At 45.5% G+C, this 19,363-nt stretch overlaps 1 protein-coding gene across 5 annotated transcripts in view; it reads right to left on the reverse strand.

The window, feature by feature from the left end:
* The window catches only part of PTPRG (protein tyrosine phosphatase receptor type G), a 703,723-nt gene that overhangs the window by 106,614 nt on the left and 577,746 nt on the right, over positions 1–19,363 (reverse strand). For all 5 annotated transcript variants that reach the window (XM_038565974.1, XM_038565976.1, XM_038565973.1 and 2 more), the window contains one exon: positions 1,210–1,394. In XM_038565974.1, coding sequence (XP_038421902.1) covers positions 1,210–1,394 — 185 coding nt within the window. The remainder of the gene's footprint in view (positions 1–1,209; positions 1,395–19,363) is intronic.

Below are 19,363 nucleotides of genomic sequence, written 5' to 3' on the forward strand. Positions count from 1 at the left end.
GATAACAATGTCTAGTGGGGAAATTGAAAATATAAATGGAAATGAAGTAAAAGAATCTTCATCTAAAAGAATATGAAAAGTATTATTCTATAACTGATTGAATGGGCCCTGGGGACTCTGTATTGGGAACGAAAAAAAGTGATAACTGTCATTAAGAACCCCACTTGGTGCTACTGCATTTTTCATGTGCACATACAATTATGGTTTCTTTATGCCAGAGCCTTTTTTTTGATTAACAATAAGTGCAAGGCTTTCAAGCCCAAATGTGTCCCTTTGAGTTTCTATGCAAAAACTTCAGGCCTCATGGTTTTGGGGAGTGTGTGCTTTCCCAGCAGAGAAGACAGCATTTGCAAACATCTGTTCTGAAGGGCCCTGTTGGGTCCTGGCCACTAAACATTTACATAAATGTTCACATGAGAAGTTACGCTGGGTGTGGTCAGTTCAAAGTGGGGTCAGATATTATAGTGTCGGGAGTCTGAGAACACAGGTTCAAAAACCACATGGTCGCAGGCGTCCAGCATCAAATGGTCATGTGTAAGGCTGATCGAATGTGAGAGAGGGAGTGGTGGGGACAGTGGACAGCTGCCTGGTGAAGGTGACCATAGTACCAGCAGGGGAAGAGGAGGAAGAGGAGGAGGAGGAGGAGGAGGAGGAGGAGGAGGGCAATTACCGTAATAATAGCCTGCATTTATCGAGCACTTACTATGTGCCAGGACCAGCCGTGTACTGGCACACCTCATTTAATATTTACAATCATCATAGCCGCTAAAAGGGGCTGACTGGGAGCTTTCTGTTGCGGTTAGTTGTTTTTATTTTTATTTATTTATTTATTTTATTTTATTTATTTCATTTCATTTCATTTTATTTTATTTTATTTTTTTGTTAGTTGTTTTTATAATGAAGGAACAAGCAGCCCATTGCGAAAAGCCTGATTACAAAGAAATTACCTTGCTTCTCCTGGAGGTGTTCTTCGGAAGCAAGTGTGAGGGTGGATGGGAGCCCAGGTGGACTCTGGCCACGACTCCCACGCGGGCAGCCCCTGCACTGAGAAGCACAGCCCCGGGGGTGGTGGCCACACCCCACACCCCATGGGCAGCGAGCAGCTGGGAGACACACATGAGGTGCACTGCGCGGCGCCCAGCAAAGAGACCTGCAGGGACCCCTCTCCTAACTGCAAGGGGGGCTCTGAACACAACAGGGAGGCTTTACCAAGTCCTTGTCGCTGTCCTTTGTGAACGTCTTCTCCTTCTCATCCTCGTTCTTGGTCCAGCTGTAGGAGATCATGTAGTTCATGATGGGTGGGTGGTAGATGGTCTCCGGCCGGCTCCAGGACACCTGCAGCGCCGTCTGGTTCAGGGGCTGTACTTTCATGTGGATGGGTGGGGAGCTGCAAACTGGAGACAACACACGGCCACGCTCAGGGGCTCTGCGGACAGCACACCAGGCCCCCCCGCTGCTCCTGGGGCCTCCAACATCCCAGCCCCGAAAACCTAGTACGTCTGTACACTTGCCACCGAGGTTCACCTGCTGCGAATCTTTTGTACCTCTGTGTTCTCCCCCACCCCTCTCTCTCACACACACAAATGCACACACGTGCACACATACACACACATATATGCATGCACACATGCACACACACGGTTGTTTTCCTGCTAAATCACTGAAAGCAAGTCTTACAAACATGGTGACTCTTCACTCCTTCCTACTCAGGCCTGTGGCTCCTCAGAATAAGGTCGTTCTCTTATACAACCGCACTGGACTACATATTTGCATCCCCCTCTCCGAATTCATCTGCTGAAACCTAATCTCTAAGGTCACAGTATTTGGAGGTGGGGCCTTGGGGAGGTCCTCCTCATGGTGAAGGGGATTAGTGTTTTTATAAAAAAAAACCCTGGAGAATCCCCTCACCCCTTTACCATGCGAGCAGAGAGCTGTCTATGAACCAGGACTCCAGCTCCCACCCAACAGAGGATCTGCTCATGCCTTATCTTGGACTCGCCGGCCTCCAGGACCATGAGAAAAAAAAAGATTTCTGTTGTTTATAAACTACCCAGGCTATGGTAGTTTGTGGTAGCAGGCTGAGCTAAGACAATAACCACAACAGCATTAGCATCCCTATGAAAATTAACATTAATTCAATAATATGATCTGAGGGGCAGCTGGGTGGCGCGGTGGGTTAAGTGTCCAACTGTCTGTTTCGGCTCAGGGCATGATCTTGGAGTCGTGAGAGCAAGCCCCACGTTAGGCTCCCTGCTCAGCGGAGAGTCTGCTTGAGATTTCTCTCTCTCTCCATCTGCCTCTCCAGCTCCTACTCTCTCTCTCAAATAAATTAATAAATCTTTTAAAAAATAATATTATCTGATATATAATCCATATTCAAACTTTCCTAATGGTGTGCAATGATTATTTCTAGCCATTCCCCCCTCCAGTCTCATGCTGTATTTAGTTGTCACAACACCTTAGCCTCTTTAAATCTATTACAGTCCCCTGGCTTTTTTCCATGGTGACTTTTTTGAAGAAGCCAGGCCACTTGACTTGTGGGGTATTCCACACACTACAATTGTAGATGAAATTTTACTGTGGGGCAGTCCCAGTGGCCCAGCGGTTTAGCACCGCCTTCAGCCCAGGGTGTGATCCTGGAGACCCAGGATCGAGTCCCACATCAGCCTTTCTGCATGGAGTCTGCTTCTCCCTCTGCCTGTCTCTGCCTCTCTTTCTCTCTGTGAGTCTGTCATGAATAAATAAATAAAATCTTAAAAAAAAAAAAGAAAGAAATTTTACTGTGAATAGTTCAGAGTATGAACAAATACAATTTAAAATGAGACTTTAAATAATTTCAAAGCAAAGACACAAAAACAGGGATGATTTTCCTCTGGACCAGAAGTATCTCATGTAATGACCCTGATGTAGGGCATAAGGAAAAGCCAGGCAAATTCTCCTTTTCACTCCTTGTGGCTGGCAGATTTGAAGGGACATGGTGGTTCTACATCTATCTACAGACAAGCTCATTCGAGGTTTGACACTGTCAAGCTGGCCTTTAAAAGTGTGACATTTTAGGCCTTCAAATGCATTCTCTCCCAGTGGCCATCATTCCTGCCTCCATGGGGCTTAGAGTCTACAGCAGGGTTTCTGAGCCTCAGCATTACTGACCATGGGTCAGACAATTCTTTGCTCTTGGGTGGCTGTCATGTGCACTGCAAGGTGTTCAGCAGCATCCCTGGTCTCTACCAGTAGCACTCCCTGCCCAAGTTACAACTAAAAGGGTCCTCACATGTCCCCTGGAAGGCCAGTTGCGCCCAGCTGAAACCAGTGGTCTACAGGGGGAGATGGGGGTTCAGTCAGGAATGATGCATGAAGCTGGTATTACATACCCAGACAGCACAGATGGATGTGAAGAGAGATAAGAGATATTTTCCAAGCATGTTATGGGAGGATCTGACTCAGGCTTTGGTAACAACTCCCTTGAGGAAGGCACATCTGCCTGAGAGCTGACAGGAGGTGGGAGTCAAGGGAGGAAGGGAGGGCAGCTCGAGGAACTAGAGCAGGGACAGGGCCTGAGGGGCCAGAAGGAAGCCAGAAGGCCTCGATACAGGCACAGAGAACAAGGCAAGAGCAAGCAGTGATGGGTGCAGCTGGAGTGAGAGGCCTCACACCCCAGATGCAAAGTCTGGTCTTGATCCTACAGGTACTGAGAAGCTGCTAGAAAGATCTGAACCAGAATATAAAAAATAGTGACAGGGAATAAAGGGGAAGAGAGAAAAAATGAGTGGGAAATATCAGAAAGGGAGACAGAACATGAGAGACTCCTAACTCTGGGAAACGAACTAGGGGTAGGGGAAGGGGACATGGGCAGGGGGTGGGGGTAACTGGGTGATGGGCACTGAGGGGGACACTTGATGGGATGAGCACTGGGTGTTATTCTATATGTTGGCAAATTGAACACCAAGAAAAAATAAATTTACAAAAAAAAAAAATATTTGAACCAGAGAATGATGCAAGAAGGTTTGCACTTTTCAAGATCCCTTGAGCTTCTACTTCGAGGTAGAAGGACCTGGAGAAGGAGCAAGGAGGGAGAGAGGGAGGCACTGAAGAGGTGCTGCAGAGGGCCAGCCTTGCACACTAGGGAGAGGGTACGAGAACAGCAGGTTCTAGAGGAAACAGACGTAGAACTGAGGGGTGGGGGGATGTGCTGGACTACGAAGGGTGTGAGGGCGAAGTGAGGGCGGTGAGGACCACACTCAGGTTTTGGGCCCAGGAGGTGAGCAACAGTGGAGAACCTGAGTCAGGGGACCGTGGCTGGGCTTCGGCCTCTCCCAGAAGATCAATTATGTGGCAAGCAGCCCGCTGCGCACCAGACGCCCGTATTTTCTCACCAAGGGCCCAAGCCCAAGGCTGCTCAATGTAGCAGGAAGGCTTTCCTGCCAGGGAAGCACGGGCCCCGCTCTAAGGACCCAACTGCTGGGGAAGAGGAGATTGGTTTTGACAGGGAGGCATCCTTTTGCTCTTCAACTGCCAAATCACGCTTCAGCCGCAGAGCTTCACTTTGTATGACTGAGACAGGAAGGAAGGCATAAATTAATGAGGCATTCCCACTGCCCCACAGAACCCCGGGAGGCATCGAGCTGCCCTGCCCACCGAGCAAATGCCACCAGGGCAGAGACATCAAATGAGGAATCTGGAGGGAGGCTTCCAGCGAGCTGCTGGGGTGCAGGGACAGGATGAAGACACTAGGTGCCGCTAACATACCACTTTTAAATACCCCAACTTCAGTGGCTGGTGGTTTCTCCAAACCAAGCATGGGGTGGGGGTGTGGACAAGACAGGGAAAGATCTACACCCCATCTTTCCAGGTGCCAATAATGAACGAAGGAGATTCATACACTGGGAAGTTTCCATCCTTCACAATGATGACCCTTGTCAGAAATCCTGATTTCTACCTCTTTTCTCACCTCCTACCATACTCTTATTTAATCTCTCTTATTCTGAAGACATCACTCCTCTGCTCCAATTAGTGGTGAGCTGTAGGGGGATGCATATATCTCCAACAGTTACATCATAACCACATAAATAATTCTATCACCCACATGCGGATGCAACCATTCTTCTTATTTATTCTTTGAAATTAAAATAGCTGGATTTTTCTTTTGATTAAGATGATTCATGTTAATGTTTTTAAAAGGAAACCCAAGTAATACAAAAAAGAAGAAAGCTAAAAAAAAAAAAAATCACCCAAGATCCCAGAATCTAGACTTGTTAACTTTCTGGAGATCTCATGTTCAGGTATCTCTTGATTCACAGGTAAAAGCACACACAGTTTGATGTACATGGGATATGCTTTTACATTATACTTGTTGCACTGTTGTGTTTTACCCAGCTAGTCATGAAAATATTTCCTTGTCAATGAAGAAAGCTTGCTATCATTGTTTTGAATGCACACAAAGAAGTACAGAACCCCACTGTCTCATGTACTGGAATATATATACAATTTAAAATCAAAGCCTTTTATCTGAAACTAGCACTTAACTTTTTAAATGCTGAGATTATCATTTTGGAGACTCTGGGGATCCTGTGACAACTAGGGAGAATTCTTGTCCAATGGGGCCTTTGTAAAAAAAATTGTTTATTAGAGTAGAATTGACATACGATGCTACATCGTTTCTATATAAGTACTAGAAAATACTGAGTGAAGCTCAGGAAAGAGCCAGGTCTGGCCTCTAAGAAGCCCATCTACTCGGGTGGAAATTCAGTTAACTGAGAGGTCTCCTGAGGTCCACACTTGCCCCAGACTACATACCGAGGCACAGAGCCAGGGGGGCTGCAGGCTGAGGAGCCCCGACACCTCTCCATCTCTCTCCACCACCTCCCTGGGAGGGAGGGTTTTTCTGGGCCAGTATTTTTGGAGGCAGTATTTGCAGAGTACTAGAAAGGCCCAGAATAGCACTGGCCAACTTTTTTGGTAAAGGGCCAGAGAGCAAATATTCTCAGCTTTTTGAACCCTACAGTCTCCACTGCAAATAGTGAACTCAAGCCTTTCAAGTGCAAAACCAGCTCAGGCAATATGTACAGCAATAAGCGAGAGTGTACTCCAATAAAACTTTATTCATGAACACAACATTCCTATTTCTTCTTCTTTTTTTTTTTTTTTTTAGAAGATTTTATTTATTTATCCATGAGAGACGAGAGAGAGGCAGAGACACAGGCAGAGGGAGAAGCAGGTTCCCTGCAGGCAGATGCTCAACCACTTAGCCACCCAGGCATCCCACCTTCCTATTTCATAGGATTCTCCTTTTTATTTTTATTGCACAGCTACCATATAGATATCAAGTCATCTATATTAGTCGTTTTCTACTCGATTTATTTAAACCTAAAAATACAGTTCACACATGGATTTTCATGTGTTAGGAAATCTGATTTTTTTTTTAACTGTCTAAAATTTAAAAAAAATTCTTTCTAGCTCATGGTGGTAATAAAGGTTGTGGTCATGTTGGCTCATGGGTCAGTGGTCTGCTGATCTCTTATCCGGAAGATAAAAGGAGGCCAAACTTTCATTTGAAGGATGTTTACCACCCACATTTGCATTCTTAGCACTGAATTTTGCCCCGCAACACAGCCTGACAGAGCTGAGACTCTTCCTAGCACTTCATACTATGTGGAATCATATTACTGACATCACTGATTATCTGCAATAAATAATCCACTTCCCCATTAGAATGGAAACTCCATGAGGCCGGTACCTTTTTTGTCTTGTCTGCCACATGATCCCTGGTGCTTATAGCAGAGCCTGGCACGAAGCAGGCCCTCAATAAATAGTGGCTGAATGAATGCCATGTTGAGTGGACAGAGTAAATGCCTGATTCTCTTGGTGGAAAGGTCCTGTGTGTCATCACCCATCCCCATGCCTCACAGTCCTCCACCCTTCTCTCTGGCCAGCAACACCCCCCTACCCTCCTTTAAGCCTCCTTAAAGGTTTGGGTTCAGCCTCACACTTCTCCTCCACGGTCTCTGCGCTCCCACCTCAACCTGCCCATCACACATGTCCCCATCAGCATCCCATCTCTCTGTTCTGGTGACCTCTAGGGCAAGGACCACACCCTTCATCACTAGAGCCCCCCAGTAGGGCCTCAGATTTCATTCACACAACCAGGGAAGGTATTTTGCTCTTCAGTCAGGACCACTAATAAAGTTCATCTACGGAACCGGTGCCACACAATCTGTCCCCGGGGACACCTTTGGTGAGGGGATGTTTGCCAATCGGAAAAAATGTGCAGTCCGTAAAGATGACAAAACTCCCGGTACGCTCAGTGCCTGCAGGAGGTGGAGTGACCAGATGCCCTCCAAACGACAGGCAAATAAGCAGACAGCACATTACTGAGCTCTGTATTTCCAAGTTTTGTTTGCTTTGTTCAGTGATGGAAACTCTCCAAAAAAACTCCTTAAAATTCAAAATATAAAACAGAGCATTAAGGAATTTTATGGAACAATTTGGAAAGGCTGGTATAATAAAGCCTGGGCTTTGGGGCCAGACTCCTCCACACCTTTGTGTTCTCATCTATAAAATCATCAGGTGCTGATACCTGGCAATATCCTCCTCACAGGGTTGGGGTGAGGCTCATAGAGAATAAGGAGGCTGAACAAGAATCTGTGAGGCTCAGGCCCAGTGGCCAATACAGGGATAAGCTGCTGGGCCCACACAGTGTTTTAAAAATTGGCATATTTTACAGAGACTGCTGGATTTTTAAATTGGGCCTGCATCTAATGACAAGCAAGGCAACTTCCCCTTCAGAGTGACAGGTGGTGTGCTTACTTTTGCCACAGTCCCCACCACTCCCCATTGCCTCTACCCACACACTGCACCCACAGCTGCCTGGCCCCCATGGCCAACGGAGTTTCCCGCCTGTCTAAAATGAGTAGCCAGGAGCACTCTCCTAGGCACACAACGGGTTGCCCAGTACCCTCGACAACAGCCATGGCAAGCTGTACCTAACACACCGAGTGGGCCAGTCCTCTTTTACACAAAATTGAAGCCTTTTAACCATGCGGGAGGCACTGTACCTGGCTCTTTCAACAAATATTCCCCTGTGAGGTGCTTCTGACATCAGCCTTCCCCTTCTCAGGGGCCTGATTACGTTCTCACCGGTGTCTGATTGCTTTACACAGGCATCTCAGATGATGCTCGGTGCCAGCTCTGAGAATTTCTGCCTACATTCTGAACCACCTTTAATTATGATCCCAGACTTCGTTAAATAATGAAGAGGCTTCTAGCAGCGCACCCAAGGTCCTCTGATTCTAAATCAATGTCAAGGATATTTTCTCAGTGGTTCTTAGAAAATGCTAGTTCCCCCCCAGCCCCACCTCTACCCCTCTTCCTTTCTGGGTGTTAGATAAACTGATGTGACAGCCTCTGTTTCAACGTTGGTGGTAACTTACAAGTGCCTTAAACTACTGAAGGGCCTCCTCCCTGCACCCCTGCAGCCTGAGTTTCACACGCAGGCAACAGGCTTTTTACTGATCAGAAGTCAAAGGACAGCTGTGCTCAGACACAGCAACTTGGTGCAGATTCACTTTTCACAATGCTTTCGACAGAAGTCACGCTGCTGCCTGGAGCTGGGGGCCAGTGAGGGGGGGAATCTGTGATGTCATCTACTGCACAGGGTGGTGTCCTGGGGACCTGCCTGGCAGAGAAAGCGGGCAATAAGCAGCACTATCTTCTCCTGGAGCAGAGGAGACCCACTCAGGTGGCACGGAGCCAGGGAGCCTCGCTTGCCTTACACAGCTTAAATGCCTGTCACTTCTTCATCATCCCAGCTCACCTCAAGAACCCTTGAAAATGGAGTCTTGTAGGGGAAATTTCCAAAGAAATGGCCTCAGGGAAGGATTTTTCTTTGTGAAGGGTTGAATCAAAGAGTCCTAGGTAAACATGAAATCCCCCAAAGCAGACCATGTAGGACTTCAAACCTGGAATCCCCATGCCCTGGGGTGTCCCCTCCCTCACGCCTCCCCTTGCCCAAGAGCTCACAAAAGGGAAGCAGCACAGTGACAGGGCCAGAATTGGGAAGGATGAAATCATACAATGCTGGGCCTCAGCTCTGGGATTTTTGGTTTATATGACATCTGACTAATGTCCATTTGGAGCTGCCAGCTGCCAAGCACATGCCGAGGGCCAGGCTCCGTGCACTCATCTAGATAATCCATGCATGCATACTAAATCCAAGAGGTAGGTTCAATTATTCTCCCCATTAAAGGTGATGAGGACATGGGGTTCGGAGAGCCCAAGTCACAGGGCTGGGCCAATCACTTGGAGAGAAAGGTTCAGAACTAGAACCGAAGCTGTTGGACTCAAAACCAGAGTGGGCAGTGGGAGAGCCATGGGAAGGTCATGAGCCTTCTATTCACACACCTCCTCCATCGATTCTCCTATCTACAAGATGGTAACATGAGTGTCAGGAGTGTGACTCAAAGGTTTCAAAGGCGAGCGCCGTCCCACACAGGTACTATGTGTCACTATCGCAGCCTCCTTCTGCACTCGGCCTTCCCCATCCTCTCCGTTCTCAACGACAGAGGAGACTGTAAGGTCTCTTGACAATTTCCAGAGCAACCTCCAAATCCTTCGAAGCCCTGGATGGATGAAGCCCTATCACCATTCTCCCTATCAGAAATGCAGTCTATGTTTGTGGTCCCCCAAACCATCACAGGGACACTGGGAATATATGGGGCAGTGTAGGGCGCCCACCCCCAAGGCCTTTACGCTGTGTCATTCCATGCTGATGCTGCAATAGTAACAAGTCCTATCTGATGAGCCTGGCTCTAGGCTGAGTTAGTGCATTTCATGAACCATGCCATGAAATCCTCTCTGTAATTCTATTGGGCTCCTGGTTCCATCAGGATCCCTGTTTTAGAGTCAGAGACCCAGGAGGCTCATTCATTCCCTTTTTCAACTTTGGAGGCAGCCTGCTTTGGTTCTGGACATACCAGCTGTATGGTCTTAGATAAAACATGGGTAAAACTTTCAAGATAAATGTACAAAATGCACAAGCACATTCTGACCGATGTATAGGAAGTGTGCTGTAAAGAGTCGCTATTTTAAATACTTATTGAGCACCTATTATGTACCAGGACACCAACTGGGAACTAGTTGAACACAACTTGACATAGACCTTGACCTCCTAGAAATTATAGCCCAGAGAGAGAAATATACCAACCACTTAATTCCTCTAAAACAGAGCTATGAACGTAGGGCTTCTTTGGGGTTTTAGATAGAATCTATAGGGGATCTCTGGGTGGTGCAGCGGTTTAGCGCCTGCCTTTGGCCCAGGGCGCGATCCTGGAGACCCGGGATCGAATCCCATGTCGGGCTCCCGGTGCATGGAGCCTGTTTCTCCCTCTGCCTGTGTCTCTGCCTCTCTCTCTCTCACTGTGTGCCTATCATAAATAAATAAAAAAAAAAATTAAAAAAAAAAAGAATCTATGGAAATCTGTGAACATGGATGAGAAAAAAATACACTTTTATTTCCAGTGATGTCTAACTAAAATTCAGCATTGCCTTACATTTCAAATGCTTGCAACAAAGTGCAGTAGTAGTAATTAGCAGGACCTATGAGACATCAGCAAAAGAAATCACAGATATATTACAGTTGTTGCCAAGATCTCAAATTTTCCTTCATGCTTATTATTATTTCAAAATTACAATGGTTATTAGACCTGCTGCTAGATTTTATAATTTAATGCCTTCATCAAGAAGCAGATAAATTACTATATTACAATTAAAATTTTTTCTGATAATATCTGAGGATAATTGGCTTCCTTGGTAATCTATTTTACTTTATTTAATGCATCCAAAGACCATCAATATGAGGAGAAGTCTATGGGATTCACCAGATGGCTGCAGGGGTCCATGGCATCCAAACTGTTAAATATTCCCAGCATTAAGGATTATGTAATTACAAAATTATTACAGTTATTCTGTACAAAGCGTTTTTCCCCCCAAAAAATGATTTTTTAAATAAATTTATTTGAGAGAGTGAATGGGAGAGAGAACATGAGCAGGGGGAGAGTTAGAAGAAGAGGGAGAAGCAGACATCCTGCCGGGCAGGGAGCTTGACAACAGGCTCGATCCCAGGATGCTAAGGTCATGATCTGAACTGAAGGCAGATGCTTAACCAAATAAGCGACCCAGGTGCCCCTGTAGGAAGGTTTAATATGGGACCCTGACCCAGGTTTGGGAGATTGGTTAGGAAAGATTTATGAGCAGAGTGATGTTTGAACTGAAAAGAGTAAGGCTTATGAAGTGAACAGGAAGGAAGGAGGCTTAGCTTGTCCAACAGAAAAAAACCCAGCTTGTACAAAAGCCCTGCTACTGAAAAGTGGAAAAAAAATTAGTGTGGCTGGCAAGCAGAGAAAGAGAAAGGGTCGCTAACAGAATTCACCCCTGGGTGGGTCTTACTGAAGGCTGGACTTGGCCGGACAGCCACCGTCTCATGATGGGAGAGACTCTGGTGCATGGTGGCCCCAAGTTCCGTCAAGCACAAGGATGACTGTTTAAACCTATGGGGTCTTAAGTAATGCAAACAGTATCCGGTGATGGGATAACCAAAAACCTATACGTTTGTCTCTGCCCGGGTTCCTGGGCCCGGGGTTCCTAAAACTCTTGCAATTTTCTAAGCGATAAGAGCACTAGGAGCATTTCTTGTTCTAATGTTTATTTCTGATCACATCCCTGACATAGGGCTCCTGAAACTCCTATAAATCTCTAAGTGATAACAGGCTCCTAACTCCCAAGGGACAGAAACACCTACAACTGGGGACCCTTGCAGACCTTGTCCTATGTACCTCTTTATCTGTATCATTTATCCCTGATCATATGCTCTAACAAATTGGTGAGTGTAATTATGTGTTTCCCCAAGTGAGGCACTCCAGCAAATTAATCAAACATGAAGGGGGGGGGGGGTGGTGGGAGCCTCTGATTTGTAGCCAAGTTGGACAGAAGTTTTTGGTAATCTGGGGACCTACTACTTGTGACTGGGATCTGACGTGGGGTGGACACAATCTTTTGGGACTGAGCCCTGAATCTGTGGGATCTGACGCTCCATCTCCAGGGAGATAGTAGCAGAACTGAGTTAAGTTTGTGGGACATCCAGCTGGTGTCACAGTACTGCTAGGTGGGGACCCCTCCCCCCATCTGATAACCAGAAGGGCCAAAAAGCAAGATGTTCCATAGTATAAAAGTAGGGACACACACACAGGAGATGGAGAACTGGGGTTTTCCAACACAGGAGGGAGAACTGTAAGTCTTTCTCATCTATCTGTGGATTTTTTTTTCCCTACACCACACAATGGCATCCCCTCCATTCCCATGAACCATGGTGTGCAAGTCAGTTTCTCAGTCAACAACTGAGGATTAGATGCTCTGTGTGGCAATTAACCATGGAGGACAGCAAATCTGAAAGCATTCTTATCCTATCAGCTATCTCTGCTATGCGTGTAACAGAGCCACAGGCACGAAATACAGCAGAGGCAGCAGCAGCAGCAGCAGCAGCAGCCAGTGTCCAGGAAGGCTGAAGCAGAAATTCAACTCTCTAGCCCTCCAAGCATGTGGTTTTGACTTTCCCACATTATACTATTACTGATGTCTCCTACCTCCTTGGAGTTTTTTTTTTTTTTTTTTTTTGCGTGATATCCCTCTTCCTCTGAGAGTTAAAGGCCATGGGAGTTGTCCATGTCCTGTGCAGGAAAAAGCATTGTTCAGCCTGGCGCTAAGGGAGGTGGTGAAGTTCAGAATGATGCATGTTCTCAGCTCCACTTGACGACAGCTGCTTCTCAGACACAGGATGGTAGACTGGACTCCATGTACTGTAGGGCCTCCTTCCCTCCCTTTCAGGTTGAAGATGCTGTGATTTCCTGCCACCAGGGCAAAGTGGACCTAGCCCACTTTAAATGAGCTCAGCATCCTTTCCAGAAATACCACTTGACTTCTACCCTTCTCCCTCTGCCTTGCTCTGGTCACAGGCTCCAAATGGAGGTCTGTGCCAGATACCAGGGTGCAGGTCTACTGTTGGGGCTGCATTTTCTCTGGCTGAGTCTCCTATTTCCTACTACTGAAAGGATGTGATGGTCTTCTTGATGACAAGGAAATGCCTGGGCCACCTAGAGTTTTATAGCTGCCCTTAGCGATGTGAGACTTTTTATTTAAAAATCACCCAAGATCTAAGATCCCATGAGCTGCCTTTGTAGGTGATCCCAATAGCCACATCAAGAGATCAACTAATGACCCACACTGATAGGGTTAGTCATTGATCCTAGATGATTATGATCCAGTAGGTAGGATCCCTTTGTTTCAATTTGGTCCCTATATAAAATTTTTTCTCTTACAGATATCCCCAGTGCTGGGTATCAGATTTGAAAGGACAGTCCTGGCTTCTGCACAACAGTCCCCTTGTTAGCTTTAAATCTCCTGACTTCTCCTTGGTATCTTCCTATTATTTGATCTCAGTGTGGCTCAGAGTATGTACTCCGCTGTTTGGATTGCAACCGTTGTTTTGACCTCCAGATGGGCATCTGCACTAAGTGGCCCTTTTGTTAGGATGGTCCTCAATGAGATGGTTCCAGGGTCTCTTGTTCCCTGGGGACTGGCCTCAAGTAGCCACTCCTGGGCCTGGCCAAGAGGACCCTAGGGGAGAGAGAACAGGGAGCTTGCCGCTTGCAAGGAGACACCAGGCTTTGAATGGGTCTCACCCCTGGTGGACCCAGGTGGCAATTACCTTTTCAGCACACAGGGAGGACCAAGCCCCCTTGGTCTCTGACATGTGGATCCACACGCCCTGAGGAGACTGGGCTTCTGGCTGGTTGTTGGAATTCAGGTTTTAAGTGGTTAGTTCATTCCTCACTGAAAAGGCTCATCTCTTCTGGGAAGGCTTTGCTAGTGGCAGCCTATGAGCAGAGAAACTGCAAGGCTCCTCGCAGTTGCTGATACCTATTAACGTTTAGTGTCAGACGTGTAGACAGCACCTTTTCAACACAGGCAAAGATTTGAAATGGGGCAGCCAAGATGTTCATTTCAAACACTCAGACCTTTGCTTTGGAATCATGAGACCATTGATAAGAGGACTCAACAGTGAAGCCTGTAGCCACAAGGACTATTGGCTCGGCCGGGAAGGCAGAGAAAAAAATGCCTCCAGAGGACTCAACACAAGCTCCCACTACTGTGCCTTTACAGATGGGTCTTTGATTATCAGGCTCCAGGAACGGGAGAGGTGACAGGTTTTTTAGGTGGGAGAAAGCCCAGGGTTCTGCACCTTCCTCATACCTGAAGAAAACCAGCCTCAACTAGCACGTGTTTGTTTGAGGTATAATCAGTGGGAAGAATGGTGAAGATAAATAGTCTGTCTCCCAGCTCCATTCCTCCTGTGACTCCACGGAGATGCACGTGAACATCTTGGAGCCTCATGCTTCACGGGCTGTGAATGCTGGTTAGCGAAGGAGATGGGAAGTGTGTCGCTCTGGGAGGATGGATGATGTTGGCCTTTATCAATTTCTAGATTCCTGTTCACAAGCTCCACAGTGTCTACACAAACAAACCCAATGTCAGGGAAGATTTTTCTAGAGAGCAAAGAAAAGTCGAAGCGGTAGGAGGGTTGCTAAGTTGGCCTTGAAGATCAAACTATGTCTATCTGCCTGGAGACAGTGAGGATTAAGTAATTAGGTAATATTTATAAAGTGTGACAATGATAGATAGCCCCTGGTGTCTGTTACCAATATCCACTCAACAGCTTTTAAACCATAACAGCACTCCTTCCTGGAAGCACCCTGACATCAGTGCATGCTATGTTAAGTGTGCCCATTCTCTGCTTTTCGGTGTGGTAGAGTGGTTGTTCCTTGGGATGGAGAGGAAAGCACTTCTGTCCATGGGTTTTTGAGATGATCACTTCCATCTAAGTAGTTGATAGTCAAAGTAGAAGATAGTTTCCCAAATCTCAAGAGCTGCTCTGAATTCAGGAACTAAGAGTGGTGTGGAATCCTACCCCAATGTCTAGCTATGCTCCTCCTGTAAGAGGACCCAGTTTGCTCTAGACTCATAAATGCCCCAACTGTGCCAACCCTTGTAGAAAGGATCCTTTAATTCCTGGCCACCTGACATGTATGGATTAGCTTAATCCATCCAACTATCACTCCTTCCTTTCCAACCACCCATCCATCATCTATCCATCCTCCCTCTTCTCCTCCCATCTATCCATCCATCCAGTTAAATATTTACTGAGGAGCCAGCAATGAGCACTGTACCCTCTCCCCAACAAAAAAGAAATAAAAAGATAGTCTCACCCCTCATGGTGCTTATAGGGTGGCAGGAGAGTTAGACATTAGGGGGGAAAAACACAACTGAATAAAAAATTCCAACTGTGAAAAGTGTTACCAGAGAAAGGTACTGGCACTCTAACATAGGCAGCTGGGCCAAGCAGTCAGGAAACTTCCATGGGAAAGGTATCCTTAGAGTGGAGCTTTGAAGACTCAGGAGGGGTGGATGAGGTGCAGAAGTGAGGCAACAGCCTTTTAGGCAGAGATGATAGCCTGCTGGGACTGGGGGATGCAGACGAACTGATGTGCAGGATGCCATGGGAAATGAAGTTCAAGATGGGGCTGGGGAGGGGAGCCCAAACACGGGCACCATATAAGGATTGTGGATTTCACTGGAAAGGTTTTAAGAAATTCCAACAGCCTTGGTTTGCATTTCTACCAGGAAGAGAGCCTGATTGCCTTACTCTGCAATGTGTTCTCCACTGATCATGTCACATATAATAGTTTATCCTGAGCATACAAAGAAACCACTGCTGACCTACAGACAAGAAAGTACAACTATTTGCAGAGAACTTTCCATGTCCCAGGCTCTTGGTTCCCTATACTGTTTCATTTTAAAGGCCAAAGCCAAGGAGGTGATTGTGATTATTATTATTATCTGTATTTTACAGACAAAGAAGCAAGACTTGGGTATTAACTTGAGTAAGGATGCACTAGAGTAAATGGTTAGCCTAGAATTTGAGTCCATGTTTACTTGACTCCAAAATCTGTATTTTTACCCATCACTTTATATTGTCTCATCATTCATTCATTCATTTCATGAGCTGACAATGACTATATGCCCACTCTGTCCTAGGTGCTGTGTCAGGCTCTTTTGATCCAAGGATGCACAAGACCCTCAGCCTACTAGGTCCCAGCATGCACATTAGATGGGTGCGCTGGCCCTCCCAGGGAATGACCCTGCACTCACAGCTTCTGTAGCTTGTGCCCTGAGCACCCAAGATAACCCTCCAAATGCAAGCCAAGCAGATAAAGATTGAGCCCAATGATTTCTTTTAGGATGATAAATTGCAATCTTTAGGAAGAATACCCAATCCCCACAAGTACGTTTATTTTTAAAGCTCTTTTGTTCAGAGAGGGAGTGATACACTATATTGTTCAGGTCACCTAATGACACTTAAAACAAAGAAGCCACTGCTTGTCGATTCATTTGGTAGCTGGCAGTCCCATGGAAAATAGAAAGAATGCTGCATTGGTTCACATCTCAGCTTTCCCAATTCCTGGCTAAGAGGCTCTGGATGCCCCCTTGCTCTGAGTCCCAGACCCCTCACATCTGCTAAAGAGAAAAAGTTAATACTACCTTTCTCTTTTTGCTTACCCCCACCCAGCCTCCATCCAAATGATTAGTCAAATCTCAGAGGTTCTATTCCAAAATCCATCCCTAATTGGATCACTTCTACACTTCTACCTCTACCAGGATTGCCATCATGCAACCAATGTCATCCTGCAGGAAATACTTCTATCAGCTACATCCTGGTCTTGCAAGTTCCACCCCAAGTCCTCTGAAAACATTTTTCACATAACAGTGAGAGGGATGGATTTAAGAAGCCATTCAGATCATTCCATAGCCTTTCTTTAAACCCTCCAAAGGCTTCCCGCTGTCATAAGAACACCAAGAAAAGTCTTTTCCAGACTCAATATTAGCCCATATCCCCAAGCTGGTCTCCATGCCTCAGGGCCTCTGCAAATGACCATTTTCTCTACAAATTCTGCAGGGCTGGCTCCTTCTCACCTCCTGCCCTACCCAAGGAAGATCGGTTCTCCACTGCTTCACTACACTCTTAGAACACCACCTTATTTGATCTTCAGAACACTGATGCTTTATCATTGTCCACTGACTTGTGTATTTCCTTCTCTCCACTAAAATATAAGCACTATGATGAGAGACTGACTCTTCCCCCTTGCTACCTTTATTTCTAGTGCCTAGAACCTGTTCACAGTAGATGCTCAACAAATATTTGGTAAATAAAAAGTGAAATGAAGAGCGCACAGGTTGTTTTCAGGATTAAAGAATAGACATGAATGGAAGAGGCCAGCACAGCATCTGGCACATAACCCCGCCCCCTCGCCTCCCCCAGTTTAACCACTTGCTTCAGGCACAGCTTCTAGAGTCAATAAGCTTCCCAAAGGCATTTGAAGATGTCTCAGGTGTGATAAGAAACTCACTGGCTACAAAACATAAAGCAAAAGTCCTTATTGCTACATTAAATGTCTACAAAATATCAACTCATGTCAACCAAAGGCAAGTTATACCAACTCTTTACTTATTTACGGAAAGTTACAGTAATCCTAGGATGTCTGAGCATGAAAAAATGTTTGATACAGTATGGCATGATCTTCAAAAGAATGAGAACCTAGGATGCTAGAGAATCCTAAAGACAGCCCTACTGTTTTGCCTTCTTTTATAATCACTCACAAGGTTAAAAAGTAATGTCTAATGACAGTTACTTCTGAAAGAAGGGGATTAAAAACATTCCATGGGGGCTATGTTAGAAGTTTTTTTTCTTGGCACCTTTCTGTGCTAGAAGTTTCTGAAAGTAACAAGATAACTTTTTAGAAGAGTTTCTGGGAGGACAACTGCCTACAAAGGAATTAAGTGCTCATATCAGGGCTTCTTTTAATAAGATAAAGTAATTCAAGCTCATTAATCTGGTGAGTAGAAATGATTAAACTGAAAATAGAACAACATTAATATTTTCTCCCCAAACAGGGAAACAAACAAACAAACATGAATTTCAATGTCAAACTCTTTAAAAGCAATCATGGATTTACTTCTTTGTTTGCTTATTTGGGTGGGAAATGGATGCTCTTTCTCAATGTATTCTGATTTAAAATAGGCAGTTACTTAGACATCCTCACACAGTGGTATGTGTTCTTAAAAAACTGCTTTTAATGAAAACAGGAAGCAATCTTTACCATTGAAAATGTAGCTAAAATAGAGATCCCTCCATCAGCAGAAGCAAAGACCATCCTTCAAAAATCATGGCATGACTTGGGAGACTACAGGGGCACACAGGCAACCAACCCAGTGTCCTCACTGTTTCCTTTGCTTTTATTACATTATGCAGTGCCACTTTAATTAAGCCATCAAATCAAATTATCAGATCAAGTGGTTTTGATTCCACTGCGGTTTGAACAGGTTTCGTTAAATTAATAAACCATATGTTTCATGTTGTTGGAAGGAAAGTTATTTTTCCTCCGTTCACTGTTCCAAAAGTCTTCACAATAGACAGTATTCAGCACTTAATCACCAAATGCTCTTCCATGTGCCCGGGATGTGTTGCAGAATAACTGAAATGACAGCCCATTAAATCCTAAAGTCTGTCCAAGTTATTTACCGACAAAGGGCAGAGTGGCGAATTGGATGTCCCTTGAACAATCCACCGAGCCTAAATATTGTTTCCATTTACTGGAACTAAAGCTTTATATTTTTTATGGATGACATCCATTATAAGTCTTTCTTCAGCAACAATACAATATTAAGATGACTTTTTCCCCCCTTTCTTTTGGTGTTGTATGTGGCCATGCGTCTAGTGCTGGCACCGAAAGGCTTGATTCTGGTTTCTCTATTCCAGTATGTCCAATCATCCTGACAGAAGGGCAAGATGGGGGCACAGCAACTCAGGCATTCCTCACTGTGCTGCTCAATGAACACCAGCTAATGATCACAGCCAAGGGAACAAGGGAGGTGCAGGCCTGTAATCAGTCCACTGAGGTCCTACTTACACGTCTGCTGTGACCAGGTATTGAGGTGAATTGGTAAGTGGTTGGTTACTGAGTTAATAAATATCTGACTGGTCCTAAGGTCTTGTGGTAGAATGGAAAAGTAGAACCAACCAATGCTTCATGGTCATGGTCACTGCCATCTTTAAGGCAGAAAATATTTACCTTAAACTAAGCCTATGATTGAGTTGCTCCATCTTACTTTCAGCCATCCCCTAGAGCACCAGTTGGTAAATCTGGCCTGCTGCTTATTTTTGTAAATAAGGTGTTTTTGGAAGACATTTTCTACACCCATT

Source organism: Canis lupus, chromosome 20 (genome assembly GCF_011100685.1).
Source record: "Canis lupus familiaris isolate Mischka breed German Shepherd chromosome 20, alternate assembly UU_Cfam_GSD_1.0, whole genome shotgun sequence".
Lineage (NCBI taxonomy): Eukaryota > Metazoa > Chordata > Mammalia > Carnivora > Canidae > Canis > Canis lupus.